The sequence below is a fragment of the Lagopus leucura genome, unplaced genomic scaffold, assembly GCF_019238085.1.
Source record: "Lagopus leucura isolate 7727_CA_CO unplaced genomic scaffold, USGS_WTPT01 Super-Scaffold_100015, whole genome shotgun sequence".
Classification (NCBI taxonomy): domain Eukaryota; kingdom Metazoa; phylum Chordata; class Aves; order Galliformes; family Phasianidae; genus Lagopus; species Lagopus leucura.
In genome coordinates, this window is record NW_024962269.1 from 10645343 (window position 1) to 10668762 (window position 23420).

A 23420-nucleotide genomic window follows, 5' to 3' on the forward strand; every position below is an offset into this window, starting at 1 on the left:
AAGCTGAGCTAATCCTCAGATGAGCAAGATCTTTGGGAAAGCAAAGCAGCAAAGTAAAACCAAGGGAAGGGAATGAAAAATCCTTCACACTCAACACTAATAAGGAAATTACTGGTGTCCTACATTATGAATTGGATGAATTTTTAATGGTTAGAAATGCGGTTGATTTATAATGCATCCATCCTGGGCTGCAGGGCCAGTTGCCAGCTAATAAATAAATGGTAGGCCCTTTGTATTAAAAGTATCAGTCATTTTACATCTCTGCACTGTAATTGATGTGGAGCATTGAGCAAGGGGAGGTGATGGGCACCATGTGTGTGCCAAAGCAAAGGAACTCATGTTTTAAGACATACCTGAGGTCTCAGCCCACTCTCCAAGCCTTCTCTTGGACCACAGGTTCTGCTCCACCCCATTGCTCACTATCCAAAGTTAAAAAGACATAAAGAGCTTGGCAGAGATCTCCATGACTTTGAAACGGTCGCTTTAAGCCTTGCTGAGAGCTGTGTTTAGTTTATCTTATGGATCGGGCGTGACATAAACTCATCTAGTACTTGATCTACAAGTTGGCAACACTGCCTATGGCAGGGGGTTGAAACTAGATGGACTTTGAGGTCCTTTCTAACCCAAGCCAGTCAACAATTATGATCATATGCTTTAGGGCAGATTTACCCCTGGGGAGCCAGAGAAGTTCCAGCTGAGATGGCTGCCCAAGGCTCCTTTTGTACATGTAGAAGGATGGGATGCTTTGGTCTGCCATAGGTGAGGAACTTTGCTCAGGATGAGGGAGGTATCTTGGTGGTACTGGACACCAGCACAGCTCAGAGGCAGATATCAGTGTGAGATCATACGAATCCCACCACAAATGTTCACAGCGAGGGCTGTGTTAAAAATAAATCCTGGGCAAATTCCAGAGATGGGGTGAGACTGTTCTCATGCCATATCCCAGCAGAGCCCAAATGTCAGGGGAACCAGAGGGAGAGCACAGCAGGCAGCTGAGTATTTGAGGGATAGGGTTTATTTTCCCCTATTATTAAAGGAGAAAATGTACCTGGCATCTTGCTCCTTCACTATTTCCCAGAAAGATGTGTCTTTGCTTCCAGCCCAACAAGATGCTGCCAAGCATCTTCACCTCCATTTTATGGTTGAGGAGAGGGAAGACACTGATTTGCTCGAGGTCACACAAGGTTGCTGACAGCGAGCAGTCTGGCCCATGTTTAGCTTGCTGGACCATATCGCATGGATGAGCTGCCACCTGAAGTTCTTTCACAGCCAGTCTTGTGCAAAGTGAAGTCAGGAGGTTGGATGGTCAATCTAGTTCTTGGAGCTGTCATCTATATATAATAATCCAACATTCTGGTGAGGTTCTTTCTTTTCACTTTCATGGGGCCTATGCTACAGTCTAACATGATTCTGTTAACTAATTCTTTAGTTAATCAATTAAGAGACCGTTATTTCCCTAGGATATTTGCTGGCCTCACTGCGCCTGGGCATTGCCTCCTCCCCTGCTTGTTGGAGTGATGCAGGGCTGGGAGGGAAAGCAGTTATTTTTTACCTTGGCTTTATTTCCTTGCTGATGGAGTTGAGTGGGGAGCTTGGGATAGGAGCTTTGCTGCCCAAGGAAAGCACTGCTTTCCAAGATACAGACTTTCATCTTGACCTGGAGGAAGGAAGCGCTTATTGGCTTGCTTATTATATTTCCCCATGGTAGCATAAATACTATATCCATGATAGATATGGATCTTATGAATAATATAGAGATTTGGACTAAGTAATAGCTGTGCTCTTTTCAATACAAAAGATCCTCGGCAGCAAGTAGTATTAATGATCTGTTTTGACATGGTCTCTGCAGAGGACGGTTGCAACCCCCATTTCCATGAGAATTTGAGAAACTGGGGGGAGAAATCCTAATGTGTTCATCCCCTCTGTTTCCTTTGGGACGCTCCAGAAAGAGTATCCTGTCTCTGGTTTTTTTTTCCCAGTCTTCCCTAGACCCTCCAAGGATATGAAGGCTGAGCGAGTTCTGGGAAAACAAATCCCTTCCGTGGGCAAGCGGTGCTGGGCTATCAGAGGAGACAACTTCTGGAGAAAATGTAGTACAAAGATCCTAGCAGCTCCCTGTGGTCACTGACAGTTCTCTGGACATTTCTGGAAGAGAAAAGTGATTAGTTACAGCGATGTGGCTAAATGCAAGCAGACATAATGATATTCTGTGTCTCTGCTGATGCGCGGCTGATTTCTTTTCAGTAGCTTTAATTTGAAGTTCTCCTCTCCACCTGCTCTCCAAAACCCTTGTGCAGCCTTGCTGCTGTGTGCTGTCAAACAGGTGGTTGCATTATTACGAGAAATCCTCTCTAAACTCCACTCGTTAGTGCCTCAGAATCTTTTGGAACGAATGTAAGACATTAATAAGTATTAACACTTAATACTTTTCGGCTACATCACTGCAGGGGGCAGGGAAGCGTGACAGCCATTGCAGGATGCAGTGCAGTTCATTTTGTGCATAGCTGTTTGCAAGGGGCAGTACCTGGCTGCTTTCTGTGCTGCCCTTCCCTGTAGTTGTGCTGGGTGCCAGCACTAGAGCTGCAGAGCTGGAAGGCCTCTAAATTAGCGGAGCTGTCGGAGAAGGTTATTAATGCTTTTTCAATTTATTTTTTTCCTCCCAGACGCAGCATCTCAAGCCTTGAATCAGGCTGTTAACCTTTCTCATCCTTCTCTTTCTAGCCACATTCATCTTTGAAGTTGTTTAGTTTCCTTCTTGCACCATTACCCTTTTAACAGGAACATTGCCAAGGGAGACATGAGGACTCTCTGCCCACCCTGTGGCTATGTTCTTGCATTGAGGATAAGGGCAGGAATGTCTTGCTGTCCTCTCTGGGCTGTGTTGAACAGAGAACGTGGGCTCAGGTGTTTCTTTGCAAAAGGGATGGTAGCTCATTAACACTCTATGCCCTGTAGATAACTTCTATTGATCATCAGCTGCTTAATCACAAACTCTATCACAGTTTGCTTCGATTACTCTTTTCCATTTCGTCATCTCTGGAGAATCAACCTGACTAAAGTTAATGTACTCGTTACGTAGTTGGGAAATCACTGCTGCAGATTGATATGTAAAACTCAGGATTTAGGAAGGGCTGCGTCCTCTCTCCTTCACATAACAGCATGACTGTATTGAGTGCGTATTCCTTGGCTTGTTAGGGTGGAACAGGCAATGGGGGAGTTGTGCTGAGCTAGGCTTTGACCTGCCTGGATAGCAGTGCTTACCTCTCACATCATGTGGAGCTCGAGCTCTACATCATAGCATGAGAGGTAACGGCCTACAAGTTGCACCAGGGGAGGTTCAGGTTGGGTATTAGGAAGAATATATTCTCCCAGAGTGGTGATGCAGTGGCACAGGCTGCACAGGAAGGTGGTGGAATCATCATCCTTGAAGATGTTTAAGAACTGAGAGGATGTGGCACTGAGGGACGTGGGCATGGTGGGGGTGGGCCAGCAGTTGGACTGGGCAATCTTAGTAGTCTTTTCCAACCCTAATGATTCTACGATTCTGTGATCTAAATCTTCCCAGTTCTAGCATGATGAACACCAACAGCCAGAGCCCCCATCTCCTAGGTGGGTGTTTGAATTGAAGCAGCTTTGTAGATTTGCCTCTGCTGGTGTTCATTTAAGAACTGGGTGATGAAGACTTTCCTATGGGAGGGTGAGCGCTCAGGATAGGACATAGGCAGGGCAGTTTGAGAGATGGGAGCTGAGCGATGGAGATCAGAGGGGAGCTGGATGTCAAGCCACGATGGCAAAGTCTGCACAGCTGGACCATGCATTCCTTTTTTATTTTCTGATGACATGTGCAGTATATATATATAAACACAGAACCGGAGGCTTAAAGCCAATGTAGGATGCTAAGTCCCCTATCAAAACAGATCTTAGCACTCCTGAAATCAGCACCTTGAGTATGCTGCTGCTGGCTATTTTGCTGACACGGTGGGGCCACAGCTGGAAAGCTGCTGTGTGAATAGAGGCTTTACTGTTTTGGAAACTGTTTCTGCCTCTCCAAACTTATCTTGCTTTCTGCTTTTGCTCAATGTTCTGCTATAATTCATTTTCCTTTTGTCTTTTAATACTTGCTGTATAAAACATTTTCCTTGAACCTATGCGCAATCAGGGCTAAATATTCTGCACTGGTTATGGTGTTTCAGTGACCTAATTTGATTGCAGAGGGTCGTGTCCTGTATAATGTTGTCTCATTTTCTCAGTAGTCGATACAAACTCAATTTTGTTTTCTTTGAAAAGAAAGGAAGTGGGGGCAGGAGCTGAGCATCCCTGACCAAGCGTGTACCTGCAGCTCTTACCTTGTTGCCTGGCTGTAAGACGGCGATGGCACATGTAGTTCAGCCTGAATGGGACCTGCAGGCTCCTTTTTTTCTTCCTGCCAGTACTGAAGGGGAGAAAGGATGGAAACTACAGCAAAGAAAGGCCCTCATTTGTAGCTGCTGGCACCTCTGATTTGCCTCAAGGAGTCATTGCAGCAAGCTGGAGCCCTCTTGATGGAGCTTATCTCCGGAGGGGAGGGTTAGCTGTGTCTCCCCGTGGGACCTGGGTGAGTGTTTAGCTTTCTCATTTTGTCTCCAATTAGATGTTTGGTCCTTTGTATCTCCTTGTTTCACCTGCATGCACTGCGCCTGCCTCAAAACCCCTTAACCTTATCTATGAATAGCTCAAAATGGAAAAGGAGGGTCTGGTCTCAATTTGTGAGGCTCATTTGCATGGAAAAGGAGTGTGCACTTTCAGAAGGGATGGTCTCCTGGCCTTGCTGGGCTCCTCGGGGCAGCTGTGACAGCTTCATGGAGGCTGAGGTTTGGTGAGCAGCGGCAGGGCTTGCTCATAAACTAGATGCACTGTGGTGTTTTAGCAGAGCTCTTCAGAAGAAACTGGTTTTGTAGCAGCTTATAAAGGATGTGCCAGCCCAGCGTTGGGTCTTTAGGAAGAGAAGAACCTGCTTTTGCAAAATGAAAAGTGCAGTGAGTACTGAGCTGTGGGCTTGTGGGCCATCTGCGGCAGCTGGGATTGCTGGTGTGGCAAATTACTCAACTGGTCATTTCATTGCTATTTTTCCCATCGGCCCTGGATTTTTTCCTTGGTTCTCAGGGTATTCTTTTTACACAGCCCTGCCTCCTCCTGTCCAGTTGAGCATTAAATTGAATAGATTCATTGTGGTGAAAGAGCAGGAGTCAGAGAGGCATTGGCAGGCAAAATGAACTATGATTTTCAGCTTAAGATGCAGGTAGGAGTTAAGTACATGAGTCAATGGTTCCGTGCTCCTGCTGCGGCCACCAACCAGGCTCCCTTGGCTTGGGCCAAGGACTTTAGTGGTGGCGAGGAGAGGTCAAGGAGCAGAGGGGTTGAAGCATAGCAGTGATGTGTGTTGCCAGAGCAGGACCAAAAGGGCATAGTCATGAACCTAAGGAGCAGGAAGAGGGGAGTGGATTGGGCACTGGCCACTTGTGGGATCCTTCTTGGCAGGATACCAGGTTTCCATAGATCAGTGTCTGGCACAGGCGAGTCAGTGTCCCTGATTTGATCTCCATTTTGGAATATTTAATCAGCGAATCCAGCACAAAGTCTCTTTAAGAAGAGACTGGCACAGAGCAGCTGGATGAGCACTGCAATCAATGTATCTGCTGTGGAATGCTTCCTGCAGAAATATTACATCCTCTCTCATTTACTTGATGATCTTTAGGGTGAATCAATCAAAAGATGCTGCACACAAATAGTTCAGCCTGTGGTCCTGTGGGTGTCCATTAGAGAGGCATTTGCTCTGTGTTAATGGACCTGTTGATTAACAAACAAGCCATTGCTTTTGAAATAGAAAACTGTTACTTGATAGCAAAGGTTAACACTGGATATTCTACTGCCCCACCTCTCCTACCCTTAATTTACACTGTGCCAGCGCGGGGAGCTGCTGCAACAAAGCCCAGATCTGAACTAGTGGAAATAGAAGCATTCACATATCACAGGAACAGTTATTGGAGGTGAAAATTTCCAAGGAATCTGGAAAAGCTTGATTCTTTTCTCGGACTGTGTGTGTGATTTTGTCACTGTAATGTTCTCTGCACATGTCTTCCTTTAAATGTGATGCCCTCCTGGCCTCTAGCAATGTCTGAGGAAGATCTCTCCATCATTCCCTGGTCCCTTGAGGGACCAGGCTTAGTTTTTCATCATATCAAAGGCATGAGAGTTTATATTTGTTTCTGTAAAGCCTCCAGTCTTCTGGAGCAATTGTATGTTCATCTCTTTTCCCTATGATGTGGATATTTGGCCACCTGGATATATCACCTTTTCTGGGTAAAAATTTTCCTGTGTTATGGCATTAGTTCTTACACCTTTGACTTTAACATGGTGTGAACCTCAGCACATGGGTGATATCCACCACTTAGAAGACGTCCTTATCCATTGGAAAGCCACAGCCATTGCAGATAGGCAGGACACAAAAGGACTGGAGCTGTCACTATGCCTTGTGTTTAGTTTAGCCTTGTGCTGCTTGTTGCAAGGAGCTATTGTGCTCCTGCAAAGTGTGTTTGAAACCTTGGTGCTTGGCCAGAGGCTATGGAGACATCTCCCCTAGACTAGTGGTACCTTATTTAGTTAGCTCCGTTCCTTAATTGCTGCAAACCAGCTCACCCAGAACCGTCCTTCCCACAGCTGGTGGGAGTCAGAGCGGGGAGGCAGTTAGCAGATTAGGGAAGCAGAGTGAAAACCATTTGGCGTTTCTATCCTGATTCTTCTGGGTGCCTTTAATTAGCATGATTGCTCAGTACGCGATTTTGCCATGTTCTTTAGCTCCCCTGGTTAAAATAATTATTCCCCCAGCTCCTTTTGTTCCAATTCCTGATCGCTTACAAAGTCTCCTGTTAAAAGCCATTAAACCCGTAATGTAAAACGAGAGTAATCGCTCAGCAGTGCGTGCTCTCAGCCCCACACGTGTGTGCTCACACGTTTTGTGCCCTGTTCCTCTGCTCCTGCCACGTGCTCCATGCCCACATCCCATGTGTAGCAAGTGGAGGATGTGTCCTGCTGGGGTGACAGGCAGAGCTTCTGCTTTCTGTGTGATGGAGAAGAGAAAATGACTTATATTTTACTAATTTTTTACTGAGAGTGATGAAGCCCTGGCACAGCTGCCCAGAGAGCTGTGGGTAACCCAAACCTGGAGGTTCACAAGGCCGTGGATGGGGCCCTGGGCAGTCTGAGCTGGAGGTAGACAACCAGCCCATGGCAATGGGTTGGAACTGGATGGGCTTTGAGGTTCCTTCCAACCTCAGCCATTCTATGATCTGATAGGATATGAAATTTTTTTTAAGTAAAGCTGACTCCTTTTGTCTCAAGTATGAAATCCTTCAGTGGAAGGAGAACGGAGCTTTGGACAGTTGCATTCGTGGGTGTTCCCGTATTAAAATGCATCCTTGTCCTGAGAGCTCATCTTCTCTGTCCTTCATTTGTGCTGACGTGTGCCAATGGCACAAGTGGGGCAGATGAGCACAAGGGCTTATGCAGAATTATATGGCATGAAGTGAGGTTGGGCTGAAGTGCTTTCAATGCTTTGCTTGTCTATATGACTTGAGGAGGATGACTTATTTGTAGCCCCAAAATGAAACTGAGTCAAAGATGAGTCTGGCAGTCATATAGTTTAGTAAGCCTGGAACTGATGGCCAGAGCAAAACTTCAGAACAGATTGTCTGCTGGGAAAATATGGTACCAATGGTCTTCCTTCCTCTGAAGGAAATCTCCTAGCTTACAGCAGCTGTGTATTTGGGGATTTGCCCTTCATTTGTGTAAAACTGCAGTTCTCTGTTTGTCCTCTCTTAATCTGGTGAAATCAGAGTCCTCAGTCCTGGGATGTGTTTAAGAGCTTACCACATGCTAGCAGGTACCAAATGTGGTCTTGAAAGAAAGTGTAGAATCAGAGCTCTCTTCTAAAAAGCATAATTATGCTGTTCTACGATGTTTTGGTGCAGCTTGATTTGAGAGCCACCCTAATGAGGCAACTATGAAGAGAAGAAGAGCTGTGGTGGTGGACCTCATTTCCAAAACAATCATCAGAGAATAAGCATTGGAGAAACATAGATGAAGGACAACAATGTCAGACTGCCTAAAAAATCAGCAGATCCTCATTCCTCAAAGCTTCGTGCTGGTTTTGATTATTTTTTTACATCTCCTCTGTAGTGCTCTGTGCTTCCTTGCCTGCTGAGATCCGCGGTTCTCCTCAGTTTCCATCCTCAGTTTGCAAACTATTAAATTCACGTTTCCCAGTGTAAGTTCCTCCTGAAATTTCTGGCTCTTGGGCTTTTACCACTCCTGGGCTTCCTGGAGGGCAGCTCTGGCCTTTCCAGCTGAAGTGGAGTCTTGCTGGAGCATATGGCAGAATAAAGAGACTTGAGCAAGCAAGAATTTATTCTCGGCTTCAGTTGGCTCCTCTGCCTCCTTTAGTGCTCTGAAGAGCAGGAGAACATCATTGGAATTGCCTGGGCAGGGAAAGTCACAACAGATCACAACTGCTTTTCCCTATCCACTGTGATGCAGCTCCTTAGGTGTCTGTGCTCACATCTGGCTCCCCCAAGCTCTCCTGTTCCCCTTCTAGACCTCAGATCTCTTGAAGAGGATAGGATCTGGAGCTGGGCTGTTTCCTGCTCCAGTGCTCACCCCATAGCACCGATCCTTTGGAGACCTCAGACAAACCTTGTTCCCATTCCATGCCACAGTTTCGCCATCTGCATTACGGATATAACAGCTCCTGCCTCCCAAGGGAACAAGCGAGGCATAACAAATTATTGCTTATGAAGAGCTCAACGACAGAAAAGAAGTTTGTAACAAGGCTGTCGCTGTTCTAACGTAGGGCTTCCTTTGCTTGTTGGCTCTTTGATGTGGCGATCAGCGGTACTGGTGGATCAGCTGTACTGTAATTGGAATTAATCAGCTATTACAGAACATGAGCCCAGCTAGATTCTTTCTCAGTGGATATTAATTTCTGAGCAGATTAGTTGGTAGTTTCAGTGTCTCCGTGTAAAGTGCTTAAGGTAACTATTGCTATCTGAAGTGGCTGAGGAACAGAGGCGGTGTCAGAGGAATGCAGATACCTGTCAGGCAAAGTGGAAATGAGGAGCTCTTGTAAAGCTGTGCATAGTTCTTAAATTGGCAGCAGTCTGAGGGCTGACTTAAAAATAAAAAGAAATTGGCAAAAGAGTATATTTGAAAACCAAAGTGATGAAAATGAAGTATTGTTGGGATCTTTGATACAGTGTCCTGTGGGCTTTGTGGAGTGCAGAGACAGGCAGTGCATAGTTGTGAGAAATGAGGACTGGCAGAGCTAAAGAGAATTGCTGTTCCTCAAAATGCTGAGACGTATAGAGGAGGAGGCTTGTGGATGTCTCAATGCAGGCACACAGATGGATAGAGACAGGAGGGTGACCTGACAACACCCAGGATATCAGCTGCCCCCAAACTCTCCGGCATCTGGGAACTTGCCTGCAGCTTGTTCTCATGGCTGACCCGTAAACCTCAGAGTTTTGCCACTCATATTTGCATGCTGTGGATGTTATGACAAACAGAGCAAGGCATCCTCTTTGCTGAGAAACTTTCTATGACCATTTACAATTTAAATGAGGTGAGGCGAAGCTCTGTATGCTATGGGTGAACTTGGTGGGTGCCCAGTCCTTCCCCCTTCCCTGGTCCTCTTACAAGTAATTCCACATACTTTGGCTTCAATCTAATGAAAACAAAACTGAGGAGGCCCAACTGATCTGGCTGCTTTCCATCATGCAGTGGGCCTCCAAGTGGCTTTAAATAGCTGCACCTCTGTGCAGACTGGAAAAAAAGCATTGACTGTACCTCTGGACAGGGAAGGAAGCTTCAGGTCAAATCACAGGGCATCTCAGATGGTACAGCAGGCATAAAAATAGCCTTTTTTTATTTTGCCATTGGTATTAAGTAGATTTTTTTGTATTTTCCTTTATATATATATATATATGTATATATATATATTTAATTATTTTTTTTTTTAAATATCCTGATAAGCACTTTCCCACTTCGGGGCTTTTCCTATGGGGAATCGGTGGGGAATCTTGGAGCTCTGCCTCCCGAGCTATCAGGCTACAACATTTAGTATCTTGGAACTACTCCATTCATGAAAGAGTTCCAGAGAAAACAAACTTGTGATCCCAGTTAATATGGAAATGGCTCACATTATCGGCAGCAACAGAAATGCTACAGACGCCGGAATTCCTCCAACCAAAGGTTTAATGAGTCCTTCATAGTCTTACAGAGTTCATCCCATGAAAATCCATGTATACTTTTCTCAGGAAACATTGTTCCGCCACTGAATATCTCACAATATTCTTCTACCCTTTCCTCTCCTTCAATTAAGCATGAGAGAAACTTATGTGGGAGTGGGATCTTCTGGATTCATTTGCTCTTCTTCTTAGCCCCTCTCTTCCCTTTCCTGACCTCAAAAACAAATGCAGTGCCTCAATCCTCATGATTTTGGCTTGTGAAGAAGACAAGAACTACAAACTGTAGGTAGAGCTCCATCGAGTGCGTTCCAAGAGGTCTCCAATGCTATGAGGTCTCATTGATCAAAGTGGGAGACTTGCATTTGAGGTTAAACCAGAAAATAAACAATACAAGGTGAGCTGCTGTGGATAGGGATGAGGATCCTGTTTCCATGAAAATGAACAACCAGAAGTATTTCCATAGCTCTCACTTCTCTGTGAATCCTAGGAGAGTTGTCTACTTGAAGACCTGCTTGAGATCTGTGTGTTGGTGTGAAGCTCATCTGTGGGCTACATTTTCTTGCATTTCTCTGCAATCAGCAGTGCTGGGCTGGTGCAAATGTGAGGAGGGCCAGGCCCTTTGACTTCACCTTGAATTGCAGGGGAGATGATGTGCTTATCTCCAACTGAGGGTACTGGGGAGAACGCCTGTGACCTGTTTGTTGTGGCAAGCCTCAGTCTGAGTTGCTTTTTGGCCTGTTATTTATTGATCAGGAGAAAGAAAGAGGATTTTGTATCCTAGCCCTACAGATGAACCCATCCATGACAGGAAACCTGGATCGCTGTGTTGCCTTCCCCCTAAGTACAGATGCATTGGTCCTGGCTTTGGCTGGATGGATAGTTGTTTCCTTCACTCGGGATGTGGGCCAGGCTTAATGGTTTTCATGCCTCCTTTGATGCTTTTCATACTTCATATCTGTGCATAGAGAAAGATTAAACGTGCAGTGGTGTTGGACTCTCCTATTGCTTTTTCTTTAAATCATAAATTCTGCTGTTACATAGAAGAGAGATCAAAGCTTTGTTGCTCTGTCTGGACAGCAGTGTTATGTTTGGCCGGCTTATTACCCCTGCTTTGCTATTTTTACTTAACCCATTTTTGCCAGGCATTGTATGACATCCCTTTTCTCATCTGTTCCCACAGCAATTTATACTGCTGTTTTAGTAACAGTGTACATCCACGGGTTTCAAAACGGGGCTGCACTGCTCCTTCTGCATTGGTGGATGGCACTGACATGAATTACGCATCGTTTCTTTGTCATTCTCTTGCCTCCCCGTGTTGTGATTCCTGGTGCTCTTCACGTGTGGCTGGAGCAATCTTGCATCTCACAAGCCATAGAAGCATGGTATGTTTGAATGGTTGCAGTGTTACTGGAAAGTAGGCAGTGATGGCAAGGTGAAATTATCTGTCTTGTTTCCTTAGTTTTGCTCGCAGTGAAGGCAGAGTGTTTCTAGCAAGGCACTGTCCACAGGCTGCATTGGGTGTGTGCATGGGGCAGAGAGGCTGAGACCCATTATCCAGGGTTGGGAAACTCAAGACAGCTCTGGAGGACTAAGTGGATGGCCAGGGTTGAAGACAAAAACGGATTGCATGGTTCGGTTGCCTTCAATCTTCTTGTCCTTTCATTGCCACATCTCCCAGCTTGCTTAGAGAAATGCCCCATCTGCCCCTTCCATCTCAAAGCTGTTAGAGCTGCACATCAAAACTGAGCTCATTCCTCCTTCCCCATCCTCCAGCACTCTCCATACATTTACTCCACTATCATATCACAGCTATTAGGAAAGACAGAGAACATCAAGTTTTGATATAACAGTGGTCTCACTAAAGCAGGGAGAAGCACAAAGTTTAATCTCTCAAACCCTCCCCAGTTTTATAGATCTTTGGAGATACTTTTGCTTTGAATCTACTGTGTTGTTTTTTGTTTGTTTGTTTATTTTTACCTCCTTGCTATTTCCAGGCTTTTATACTGGAGCTTCCCTCCAAATCTACACCCAACATTAAAGATAAGGTTTTTTTCTCCCAGTTTTGAACTGGGCACTGACAAATGTGAAACTTCACACGAGACATAGAAAAATAGAAATAGTTTCTAAGATTTTTCCAACCTTCCAAAAAGGTGAAGTCTTCTTTTTTCTTTTTTTCCACTTTGGGGAGATTAAAAGAAAAAAAAAAGGAAAAGAAAAATATTATTTAAGAAATTTTCAAGCTACTATTACATGTACTAATAGCTTTGATGGTAGAAAGATGACATCTGTCATTGCAGAATCCAAACTCTGAACCTGTTGAGATTCACCCATTCTCACCCTGGACATCTTAGTGAACATCATTCATCTCACATCTGTCAGTGAATACATAAATGTAGCAAGAGCCTTGTTGGTTTCTGCTCCATACAAGAGAATGGGTTTGAAGGTAGCAGTACAGTGTGGGAGAAAGCAGTGAGAAAAAAATTAGTCAGACAAGAAGCATGTTTTTGTTCAGATACTTTGGGAATTTGAATAAATCAGAAGGAGAAAATACCCCAATGACCAATGCTGCATTGTTTTCCCAAGTCAGCAGTATGTACGTCCAGCCCTCTAGCTTCAGAAATGTAGGCTGTCCTCCTGACACATCCCTTGTTGTCCCTCACTAGCGGCTGCGTGTCACTTATGGGATGAACCCCACTCCAGTCCCATTCTACAAAGACCTTGCTGTCAACGAAGGTCCCTGCAGCTGGGATTCGCAGCACAGTGCTGACAGAGAGGAAAGCCCTCGGCATTCCCAGCCTCAAGTCTGGCTGATCTTTCACATGTCCCTTTGCAGAGGCTGTCTGTCCCCAATGGGCTTTTAGGTCTTTTGCACATGGTCCAGCAGAAGTGGAATTGCCTTAATTTGGCAGAGCTGAGAAATGCAAAGAAAATAAAGCAGACAGGAATGCTCCTTTGAGATACTCAGTATTGTTGAGTATAGACTTTCCCAGCTATCCTTTGGTGACCATAAAGTATATTTATATGATGAAAAAAAACCAAAACAGGATAAATAGTGAATTTCAGGGATGTCATGTTTATTTGTCTCCCAGTGAGTCTGATAAGAAATGGACTAGTTTACATACACTTTTCCAAGCATCAGCACTTTAAACTCTGCTTTGGCTCTGAGAGTTGAGCTAGGCTCTTTCTCACCACTGGTGATATTTCAGCACTTGGAATGTGCCTATGAATTTTGTTTATGGCACACGAACTGAAGTTGAGCCTTTCTTATTTTCCCCTGGGGATCAGTCCCTCGGGGCCACTAAGGATAACAGATAGTTTCCCCCAAACAATTTTAAACAGTACCAAATGAAACAAACAGCTCTTGTCTGTCTGCATCCTCAGGTTCATCACGAGATGTATGTGTCTGATGAGCAGATGGAATAAGACTGTACAGAAAAGAAATAATAGAAAAAATAGGAGAAAAAAAAAAGGCTGGCTGGTTTAGTTTGGCTTTCTGTTCCTGGCCTAGTAGAAGGCAGATTTGAGATCAATTCACAGCACATCTAGACAGCTTCATGCTGCTCTAGTGGTGCCAGTCGGTTAACTGACCTGACTTGCTGAATGTTCTGTGACCATAAGATGGAACAGGAACATTTTAGAGTCTCTAGAGCAATTAGGTAACCAAGACATCCCATTAATTTTCTTGGAAAAGTCGTTTGGGACCATAAGAAGTTAGGACAGATTACAGCAGTCCCAAGGCTCCTGCCTGCATGTCTTGGTCCTGGCAACGCAGTGGCTCTGTATTGAGGATGACCTTCATCATCCTACATCAATTCCTGCCCAGTCTCATCCCAGTCCCCTGGGATGGTCTCAGCTGTAGAAATTCTACCACCAACAGGTGTCTGAGAAAGTAATGTTAAAACTGTTGAGCTGACAAATATGAGACTTTTCTCCCGGAAACTTCCAGGATTTTGTACAAAAAAAAAAGAAAGGAGGTATTAAACAGAGGTTCACACCAGGAAGAAGAGGCCAAGAAATTCTATGGGTTATGAGAGCCAGGTCTCCTCAGACGCATTTGTCTCAGGAATATTAAGCAACACTAAATAAATTACTAAAGAAGGGTAGATCTGGGAAGGTTCCTCCATTTTCCTCAATCCCTGCCCAGCAGAAAGATGGACTAGGTAGGAAACAGGATTTTCCACCCATGATTAGTGGAAACCTCTGCAAGAGGTTTGTTCCCGATTCTCCATCCAGACTGCTTGCATGTTCCTTATCCTCAGAGCACTTGTGCCTGCATGCAGCAGGAGGAATGAATGCCTGGTCTTGATGGAAAGAGAGAGCGAGACAGCCCTGCCCGGAGAGGGTGTTTTGGCTTTAATTTAACTGCAGCCATTTGCTGGTTATTCATTTGGTTCTTTTTTAATAATTACATGTGTGTCGATATCTCTCTCTTTTTTTCTAGTTTTGCTCTTTTTTATTTTTTCGTTTACTTTATTTTGCTTTTTTCTTTTTTCTGTTTTTTTTCCCCCTTTAGGTTTCAGAGAAATTATGTTGAATCCAATAAGCCTCCCTGGACATTCCAAACCTCTTAACCAAGGCATTTATGTTGAGGATGTCAGTGTTTATTTCAGCAAAGGACGTCATGGCTTTTAAAAACTCCTTAAAAGTCCCTGTTCTGATGTCAAGTTTATAGGCTGTGCCCTCAAAATGGTGGGAAGCAGTAAGCGTGGTCTGTATGGATTGAGGTCTCCTCCTAATAGGACTCTACAGCCCTGCCTGTACACACGTTAAAGCCAACTGAAACTGTGGTTTTCTGTCACCAGATAACAGGGTTGTTCTTTTCCTCCAATGGTCGCTGTGTTCGTTAAATATTCCTGCAAGGCACAACAGCAGCAATGAGAGCAAATAAAGAAAATTAAACTCAATTGAGAGGAGTCATCCTAATAACACAGTAAATAATTGTACTTTTTGCTTTAAAATAAAACACAAAACAAAACCAACCGAGCCAACCAAACTGACATCTTTAGTCATGTCCTCCCTGCTTGGAGTTTTCCTTGTAAGCTTGTGTCTTCGCACCACCCAGTGAATGCCGCCATCACCTCTTACTGTGGCACCGCGATGGGAGCTCTCCCAGAGCGATGAGGCGGGAGCTTGGAAGAACCTAAAGCAGAACGAAGACTTTTGGTAAGAGCAAAGGCAGCCCCGCTCCCAGTCCTTGCACAGAAATTAATGTCGGAAGGAATGATAAACGGAAAGAAAAATCTTACTTCTCTGGCAGGAAGAGAATGTGGTTATCTTTGAAGTGCACATATTCTAGGAGGCTTTTTTTTGTCTGTCTGTCTGTCTGTGTGTGTTAGAGCAGCGCGTTGGATCTGACTATTTCGTTATCGTGCTCTGGTCTCTCCCTGCTGCTTGAATGATGAGCTTTATCTGAGGAGGTGCCTGGACTTCCCGCGTGGATGGAGAATCCATAGCGCAGGAGGGTCCGCGTCCTTGCCAGGACTAGGGCAGTAAGCAAAGTGGAAAACCATATCAGACGCACGCAGTTGCTGGATCTTTTCCAGCCCCATTTAGCTCTATCCTGTATTTCTACCCATGTAGAGATTGATTGTAACCCAGTCACATTCCCAGAACGATCAGCTTGAGACAGACTGACTCAAGGGGAGGAAAAATAAGTATTCTGTTGCTTCTTCTGTGGCATAAACAGGAATATCACTCCTGTTCTCTGGCCAATATTCGTATTCTCTCCCCCTCTCCCTTCCCACTTTTGTCTTACTTCATCCAAAGCCTCTCAGATGGAAAAATAAACCCTTTGATCCTGTTCTCAAGAGAAGCCAGCTGCCCTTGTAGCAACTTGCAGGGCTTTCCTTCAACTCTCTGGATGTCACGTGTATGGGGAAATACAGATTTGCTCACACGTATCAGTGAAAATCTATAAGCAAAGCAGATTTTCTCAAAAGGAAAAAAAAAAAAGAAAAAAAAAACAAACACAACAAAACCTCCTGAAAGCTACAGGCTTGACCAGATCTTTTCCTGAGAGAAGTATTGAACCAGGAGCTTGCTCACCAGCTACTCTGCTTTGCTTGCCTTCTCGATGACCCAAGATGACCTTATGACCAGAGATGTCACCATATCACCAGCCCAGAAGGGTTGCTGCCACTGGAAAGAATCACAGTCCTTGTCCACCAGAACTGGGGAGAAGCCTCAGAATGGGATGTTCTGCCTCATCCTGCCTTTACAGGCGACATGCATGGACCACCCTGGGGACGGCCAGGAGGTTTCATTATCAGCTTTCCCGTAGGGTTGTCCCTGGGAGCATTCCATTCTCTTGCTTCTTTTCCCGGTTCGCTCACGTAAAAAGGTAAAGTGCAATAGAAGAGTACTGGAGAAACGGTGGCAGATTGCTTTAAGTTAACGGACATGCCTTATGGGGGCATCTGCGTTACGACGAGGAGGCCCGGTTCAGGTTGGACCACTTCACAAACCATGACCAAACTCCAACGACGTTTCCAGCCTGCACCGAAGCTGGAAATGCAAGTGGTGCACTGAGAGAGGACCTGTGGCCATTTATTTACATTGCGATTCTGCACACGGAGTGAGGAGGACCTTCCCGAAGCAGATCTCTGGGTGCTTTGTCCAAACTGAACTCCCCATCTGCTGGGAGTCGTCCATCTGACCGGGGGATGCCTCGTCCATCTGAGCTGTCTCCTCTCCCTAGCACTGTTCAGGGGACTCTGCTCTCAACTGTGTGTATCAGCCGTAGAGACACATCCGTGGGCCTGAACCAGAAGCCTATATCTGAACACCCTAGCAGAGGAAGGGTTGAATTTTGCAGCTCAGGTCCATCTCTGCTTAGAAGAAATCCTCCGGACCGTACAGCATAATTTAAAGCAGTTCTCCCCACTGTGATCAATGTCTCAATTTGTTTAACACCAGTTACAGTCTCTGGTTCCTCACTGCTGAAAACAGAAGCCAGTCATGGCTGTTTGTGATTGGTGGCTTTAAGTAGCAAGTCTAAGGATGTTGTTCCTTTTTTTTTTGTTGTTGTTGTTTTTCTTTTGTTTTTTTTTCTTTTTTACATTTTATTTTATTTTTAATTATTGTACATCATTACCTCATTTTCCGTCAGTGCGACTCCTCCATCTTCGAGCATTCTTATCTTGCCATAACTATCATCCTGTGCTAATGGGAAATGGGACGGTCCCTTTTCACAGAGACTATAGGGGTGTTCAATGTCTAGTTTCTTAATAAACACTTTATTTTCTAACGAAACAGCTGCATCAGGCCTCTTCATTGAAGATAAAATAAATAAATATTCAGAACTACACGTCCCATAGTCCACTTCTTCGTGAGATGTCCCATGCGTGGGGAGTCTGGTTTGTTTGCATCTTCAGGGTGGGGATGTGGGGGTGGGATTTGTGGCTCTGATGTGGACGTTGCTCAGGTGTAGCTCTTGCTCCTGTCTCTCTGCTGCTGATCTCAGTTGACAACACGTTGGTTTTTGTAGCTCAAAACGGTCATATCCTCAAGGTGAAGGTGGTTCTTTTGGGAGATGGTGTTAGAGTTTGCCAATGCAGATTTCTGCACTTAGTGGAAAGTGTTTTATTAGGAGCCTTATCTCTCAGGGATCTCGGCATTAAAAGGTCACTGCAGTGTGCATTTCAGGATGTGCTGTTGCTTCTTGGCTATGCAGGTGTCCCTCTTGTTTCGCACTAGGAAGGGTGCTTGTGATGTAGAGTCAGTGGGGGGCAGACGAGTGGTTCCTCCTTGGAAGTTCACATAAGGATGGTTGGATGCTCCAATAGAGAGGAGCTGTTCTGCAGCTTGCATGGCTTGGCTCAAGGATATGTTTTAGTGGCTGTGTCTTAGTGTTGTTAACAGGATAAGTTATTTATGTGATTTAAAGCTTCTGCGCCAGCCTGCAAGTAACTGTGGGCACGAGGCTGGGGGCATGTTTGAGCTGAGTTGGTTGGATGGTGCTGGAACACTCATGGAAAACCTGGTGAGAATTTTGATGAGAAAGCTAAAGTGTTCCAGCATCTTTCTGTTGCTGTAACTTCCTGGCATTAATTTCAAGCAAATGTTTCAAAATGACACTGTGAGTGAATTTCTGCTTGCCTTCGCCTTCTAATAAGAATGTCTCTAGAAGCGACTGGGCGTTGTTGTTCACAGGATTGGTGATGGCTGAGATCTTTATCTTTTCAGGGATGTCTGCAATGCCTGGGATGAGAGGTTGTCTCCTGAAAAATAACATGGGCTGGCCAGCTGAGCTGCATTGGATGTCATCCCTGTTTCCTGCTCCTTTTTGAGCAATGGGAAGCAAACAGGTGATGAAAGCTCTGCAATATCCTCCCAACTACTCCAGGGTCTATTATCTGGTTTCACAGCTCAGCAGCATTGTGCACAAAGACTTGATTTGCTAACTAGTTGGCCTGCTGATGTGGTCAGCCTTAGTCCAACTTGCTTTGTATTTCAGGGCAACTGATTCCTTGTGTATGAGTTCCCATGGTGTTTTTATTGCTACCAGTTCCCAAGGAGCTAGCATAACTATGCTCCAGGGCTCTACATGTATTATGGAGGGATTGGACACTTCTTTCTCTTTGTTTTTGCTTCTTGGTCATCTCTGTTACCTGATGTATTCATGTTCTTTGAGGTAGCGGGACCATGAGTTGATGTTGCTGTTCTGCTCACCCTTTCTACGTTGTGGCTCCTAAACTATTTACAGTGCTTATTACTGAATGAGTTTGGGTGCTGTTTTGGTAGGATGCAGGCAGTGGTGTATATCAGATCCTCCTGTAAATGACAGCCCTGCCTTCCCAGCCCTTGCACAGTGTGGAAGCTGCAGGTGATCAGGCAGAGAAGTGATGTGTTGCTTCTTTGTGTTCCTCTAATGATATGGAGTTATGACTTTATACCTGAACTGAGTGTGGTGGGCACAGGACAATTCTGGCACAATAATACTCTGCACAAAGGAGGCAGTGCACTTTGGGCTTGGATTTGCTGCAGACGAGTGTTTGGTATGTGTCATAATGAAGGTTTTTACCAAGGTATTTTGGTCCTGCTGTGTGTTGTGAGTCTCCATAGCTGCTCATTCCAGCTGCGCAGGACGTTTCTTGATGCTCTTTGCTGCTCTTTTGTTTACTTAAATGTGTGTTTATGGAGCCAGTCCTTCCTTCCCAAGAGTCTGGAACCCCTTTTAAAGGCGGTCTACCTCACCAGCACAAGGTCTTTAGCTTTCCCAGCATTTGTCTGTGCCATGCTGGGTCGTGGAAGGGCAGGACAGCAGGACAGAGGTCCCAGGAGACAGTTGGACAGTTGAAAGAAAGCGCTTCTGCCATTTCAGCAGTGCATCACCATTCTGCTCTGATCTGCACCTGGAGCAAGCTGCAGATCCTCAGGGTTAAGCCTGGGCATTAGCAGAGGGTAAGGAAGCCTAGACACAGTAGTAAAGCCAAAAAACACAGGTCTGGATGAGCAGTGGGAAGAGAGCACGCAAGAAATCAATATTGTGTGACTTTATTTTTGTTTAACATTTGGAAGTGCTTCTGGTGGGGTTTAGGCAATAAGCTGAAGAGTCCTTATTAACTGTGTATTTACCAGTGCCTCCAGGCCCTGATCTTTTGGCAGAAAAAGTTAAGAAGCTGTGGGAAAATAAACACCTCCACTTTGAAGGGGGAAAAATGTGATGGAAGACACAACTGGAAAAGGTGTTTTATCTGGTGCAGCATTGTATATTCCTCTCCTGTCATGGTGCATTTTGCTTTGCCTTTTTGTTTTTTCCTTGGTTTCCCTGATGTCCTTCCACCCTCTCCTCACGACAAACAGGCTCCTTGGTGGTGTCAACCTCTGGCCTGGTGTGGCCAGACTCTGCATCAAAGAGTCAAAAGCATTGGCTGCCAGCCTCATGTCTCCAGCAGCCTGAGCTTCTTGCACTGCAGGGATGTATAGCAGGCCATAGGAAATCCTGCCCCATGTCCATACAGTGGGGAATCACGTAAATTCAACCCATGATCCCCAGAAAACAACAGAGGAAATCCAGTGGTTAAAAAAAAAAAAAGTTCATTTGTCCAATGTGGATTCTTTTGTGTTTCTAAAAGTGCAATTCCTGCAAAGCAGCACCAAGAAGGTGAGTGATGTGTGTTACCCTCTTTGGTGCTCTCTTACTCCTTAGCCCTGTATGCTGACAAATGGGAAATACACATCTTGGGCACAGGATTGCAAATACACTGCTTCTGCTTCTGCTGGGAGCTCAGTTTGGTTGCTTCAGTTCTTGATGTCAGTCTTCAGTTCTGATTTTCACCTCCTTGGATGGACCACAGCAGTTTTGGGGGTTGTTTGTCCATCTTCCTTGTTGGGATTTGGTAACTGGCTTCCAGAAAATTGGTAAGTGCCTGCTCCTGTTGAAATCAGTAAAGAAACAAAAAGCAGTGTTAACTGGGGTTTTTAAAAACAGGGTTTCGAGGTGGACTAATGTCTTTGAGTTTGTCAAGTTAAGAATTGGGATAAATCCCAAAACCAACTTCCTGTGCTGGTAAATAGATGCGAGATGATTTCTTAGCTAAGAGAAAATGATGGTCTCCAGCAGTGAAGCAAAGTGCACATGAACTGTAGTATTAATTTTGAGTTTGTGAGTGTAACTGCTGACTAATCAGCAGGAATAAATTTGGGTTGCTCTCTACAAAGCATAGGGATTTGTTCCAAGCACTGGTTAAATGATTTGCGCTGCTGCTACTGAGTCATTTGTGACCTGTTCCTGATTTCTGCAGATAAGATGGCTTCTTGTAAGGGTTTGCTTATGATTTCAGACTGTTTGCCCTTTTTCCTCCAAGGTTTTGCTTCAGATATTCATGTTATGAGACAGGCTGACTGGTGCCACTTTTGCTCACAGGTTGAGTAAGTGAATGTTTGACAGGAAGCCAGGAAGGTAACGTGCAGAGGTGCTCTTCTGTAATCCTGTATTTGGGGTTGTCCTTAGCCCTGTGTTTCTATTTCATATCTTGGGACGGGTACCAACCCGCCAGGTCTGTTTGCTGGAAGAGAAACTTATCGCTCCCTATGGCAATTGGAATAGTCACAAGCTTGTTTTAAGAGCAGGGGAGCCTTCACGGCTCTAGCCTGGTTTTTGGGAGCAGCCTTTGATCTGTGCATGGGTCTCCACCTGCAGATGGCAGAGAGCTGCTGCCAGAGGTCAGCCTTTTCCTGAGAAGGCAGAAACAGCCAGACTGGAGTCACATTAGGCTCAGTGAACTGCCAGGAAGTCTGAAGGAGCTAATCGTGGCCCGTCATTATCTTAAGTGAGTGAGAGGTGTGTCCAGGCCGTTTATTAAGATAATTGAGGTGGGGGCAGGGATATACACAGTCTGTTTTGAGGAGGCAATCGAGAGTATTGCAGCGTGTGATACAACAGAGAAGGCACTCAAGGTCTTCCCAGCTGATGCTCTGCTTATGTCCAGGATCTGGTCCAGCAGGGATTCAGCTCTTGGTGCCAATAGGCAGGATTTAAAGTGGAATCAGGCTTTTCATTTTGCTGCATCAGTTCCCAGCGATGTGTGGGGATCATGGGAGCTGCTGTGCACAGCACAGCTTGGTAGTGCCTGGTTCAGTCCCCTCAGTGTAGTGAGAGTGGCTGCAGGTTTGATTTGTGCTTCCTGAGACACATTTGCTCATTGACTGATGCTAGAGGGGGTTGCAAATTTAGGAGTGTTTAAGCTCCAATCCTGTACTCAGCGCTGCTAGAACAACTCCAGAGATACACAGCCCCCAAAACCATCACATCTCACAGTGCACAGATGTTACAGGCGACTGAGAAAGGACTCACTTAAAGACAGGTAAGTGCCAATTTTTCTCCTCCCAGGGAGCTATTGTGTGTGATACACTGAATTCAGACCTCTAGAAGGAATTATTGTGATGGATCTGGTCTAAATGCATGAAGGATAACTGCCTGCATGAGACAGTGTCAGTGAGAAACTGTCAGTCCCTGCTCAGGGACTGGATGGGGTTCTTCTGGCTGGAAATGCTGCAGATCCAGCATTGGTGGATGGCTGAAAACCAGAAGAGCGAAAGTGCTGTTGGAAGCTGGGATTAACCTTCAGAAGAAGACAGCAAACTTCCTGCAGTATATCTCGAATGAAAATATTGCTCTGTGACTAGCAGGTTCCTTTTAATCCTGTTAATAACAGAGGGGATTCCTGAGAGTTGGGTTCTGTTCTGTGTATGTCCTTAAGCACTCTTACGTGACTGTAGAGCATGAAGTATCTAATCTTGTGCCAAATGTCCTTCCCCAGAACCAGTGGTGCTGGCCTCAGCCTCAAAGAACATGGGCAGATTGATACTTAGTTTTGCAAAGGAAGGAGAATATCTCCCACCAAAATAGCAGAGAGACCGTTAGGAAATAAAGAAGACTCCTGAGCATTTGTTGGGAATCCCTGAATGAGTAAGGAATGACAACATCCCTTATAAAGAAGGAATTATCTAAGAGTCCAAACAGCAAGAATGAGCAGTACTGGTGAGCTGTAGATGCAACATAAACCTGGCTCCTTGATCCTGAAAGAACCACTATTTGGATGATCCCTCTAATGACCTTTTGGAACTGGTCTGTGCATTACCTTATGACACTCTGAAGCTCAGGTTTGCCAGCTGTCAGATCCATCAGCATTGGGAGGAGTTATTGGTTGGAAAGGAGGGTACCTTGGCACTACATCCTTGGAATTTCCTGAAGTAATGTTAATGTCTGGAGATCTGAGTCAATGTTTGCTGGTCTTGGAGCAGAGTTGTGTGTATGTCTGCGTCTGCATGCACATTAGGAATTAAATATTGTTGGCAGAAATGTTGTATGGGGTTTCCAAGAGAAGAGACACCAGTGGTAAATGAGATCATCTGCCCAAGGCAGAGAAATGGAAGTCAGGATGAAGTCCTCCGCGGATTAATGTGATATCAAGGTAAGTTTCTGCTGCAGCTTCCCCTTCTGTAGTCTTGCATAAATCCTTTAAATCTCTTGTAGTGCACTGGTGGTATTTGTACACTTGCTGCTGGGGATGGATGAGATCTTGGCTCAGAGTCATTATTCAAGTGCGCAGTTCTTGGGACCCTCAGCAGCAAGCACATCCTGTGTCACAGCGACAGAGCTGAGCTCTTCCACAGTTCAGCTTCAAGTTCAGAGTAGCT

At 45.1% G+C, this 23420-nt stretch overlaps 1 protein-coding gene across 6 annotated transcripts in view; it reads left to right on the forward strand.

Annotated features, from left to right (window-relative positions):
• Window positions 1–23420, forward strand: part of NTRK3 (neurotrophic receptor tyrosine kinase 3) — a 178058-nt gene that overhangs the window by 103877 nt on the left and 50761 nt on the right. The window contains exon 13 of one of the 6 annotated variants that reach the window (XM_042875621.1): window positions 14791–17528. The exons of the other annotated variants lie outside the window; for them this stretch is intronic. Within the exon in view, the coding sequence (XP_042731555.1) occupies window positions 14791–14909 (119 nt within the window). The 3' untranslated portion in view covers window positions 14910–17528. Of the gene's footprint in view, window positions 1–14790; window positions 17529–23420 lie in introns of those variants that run through there. 6 annotated transcript variants of the gene reach the window in all.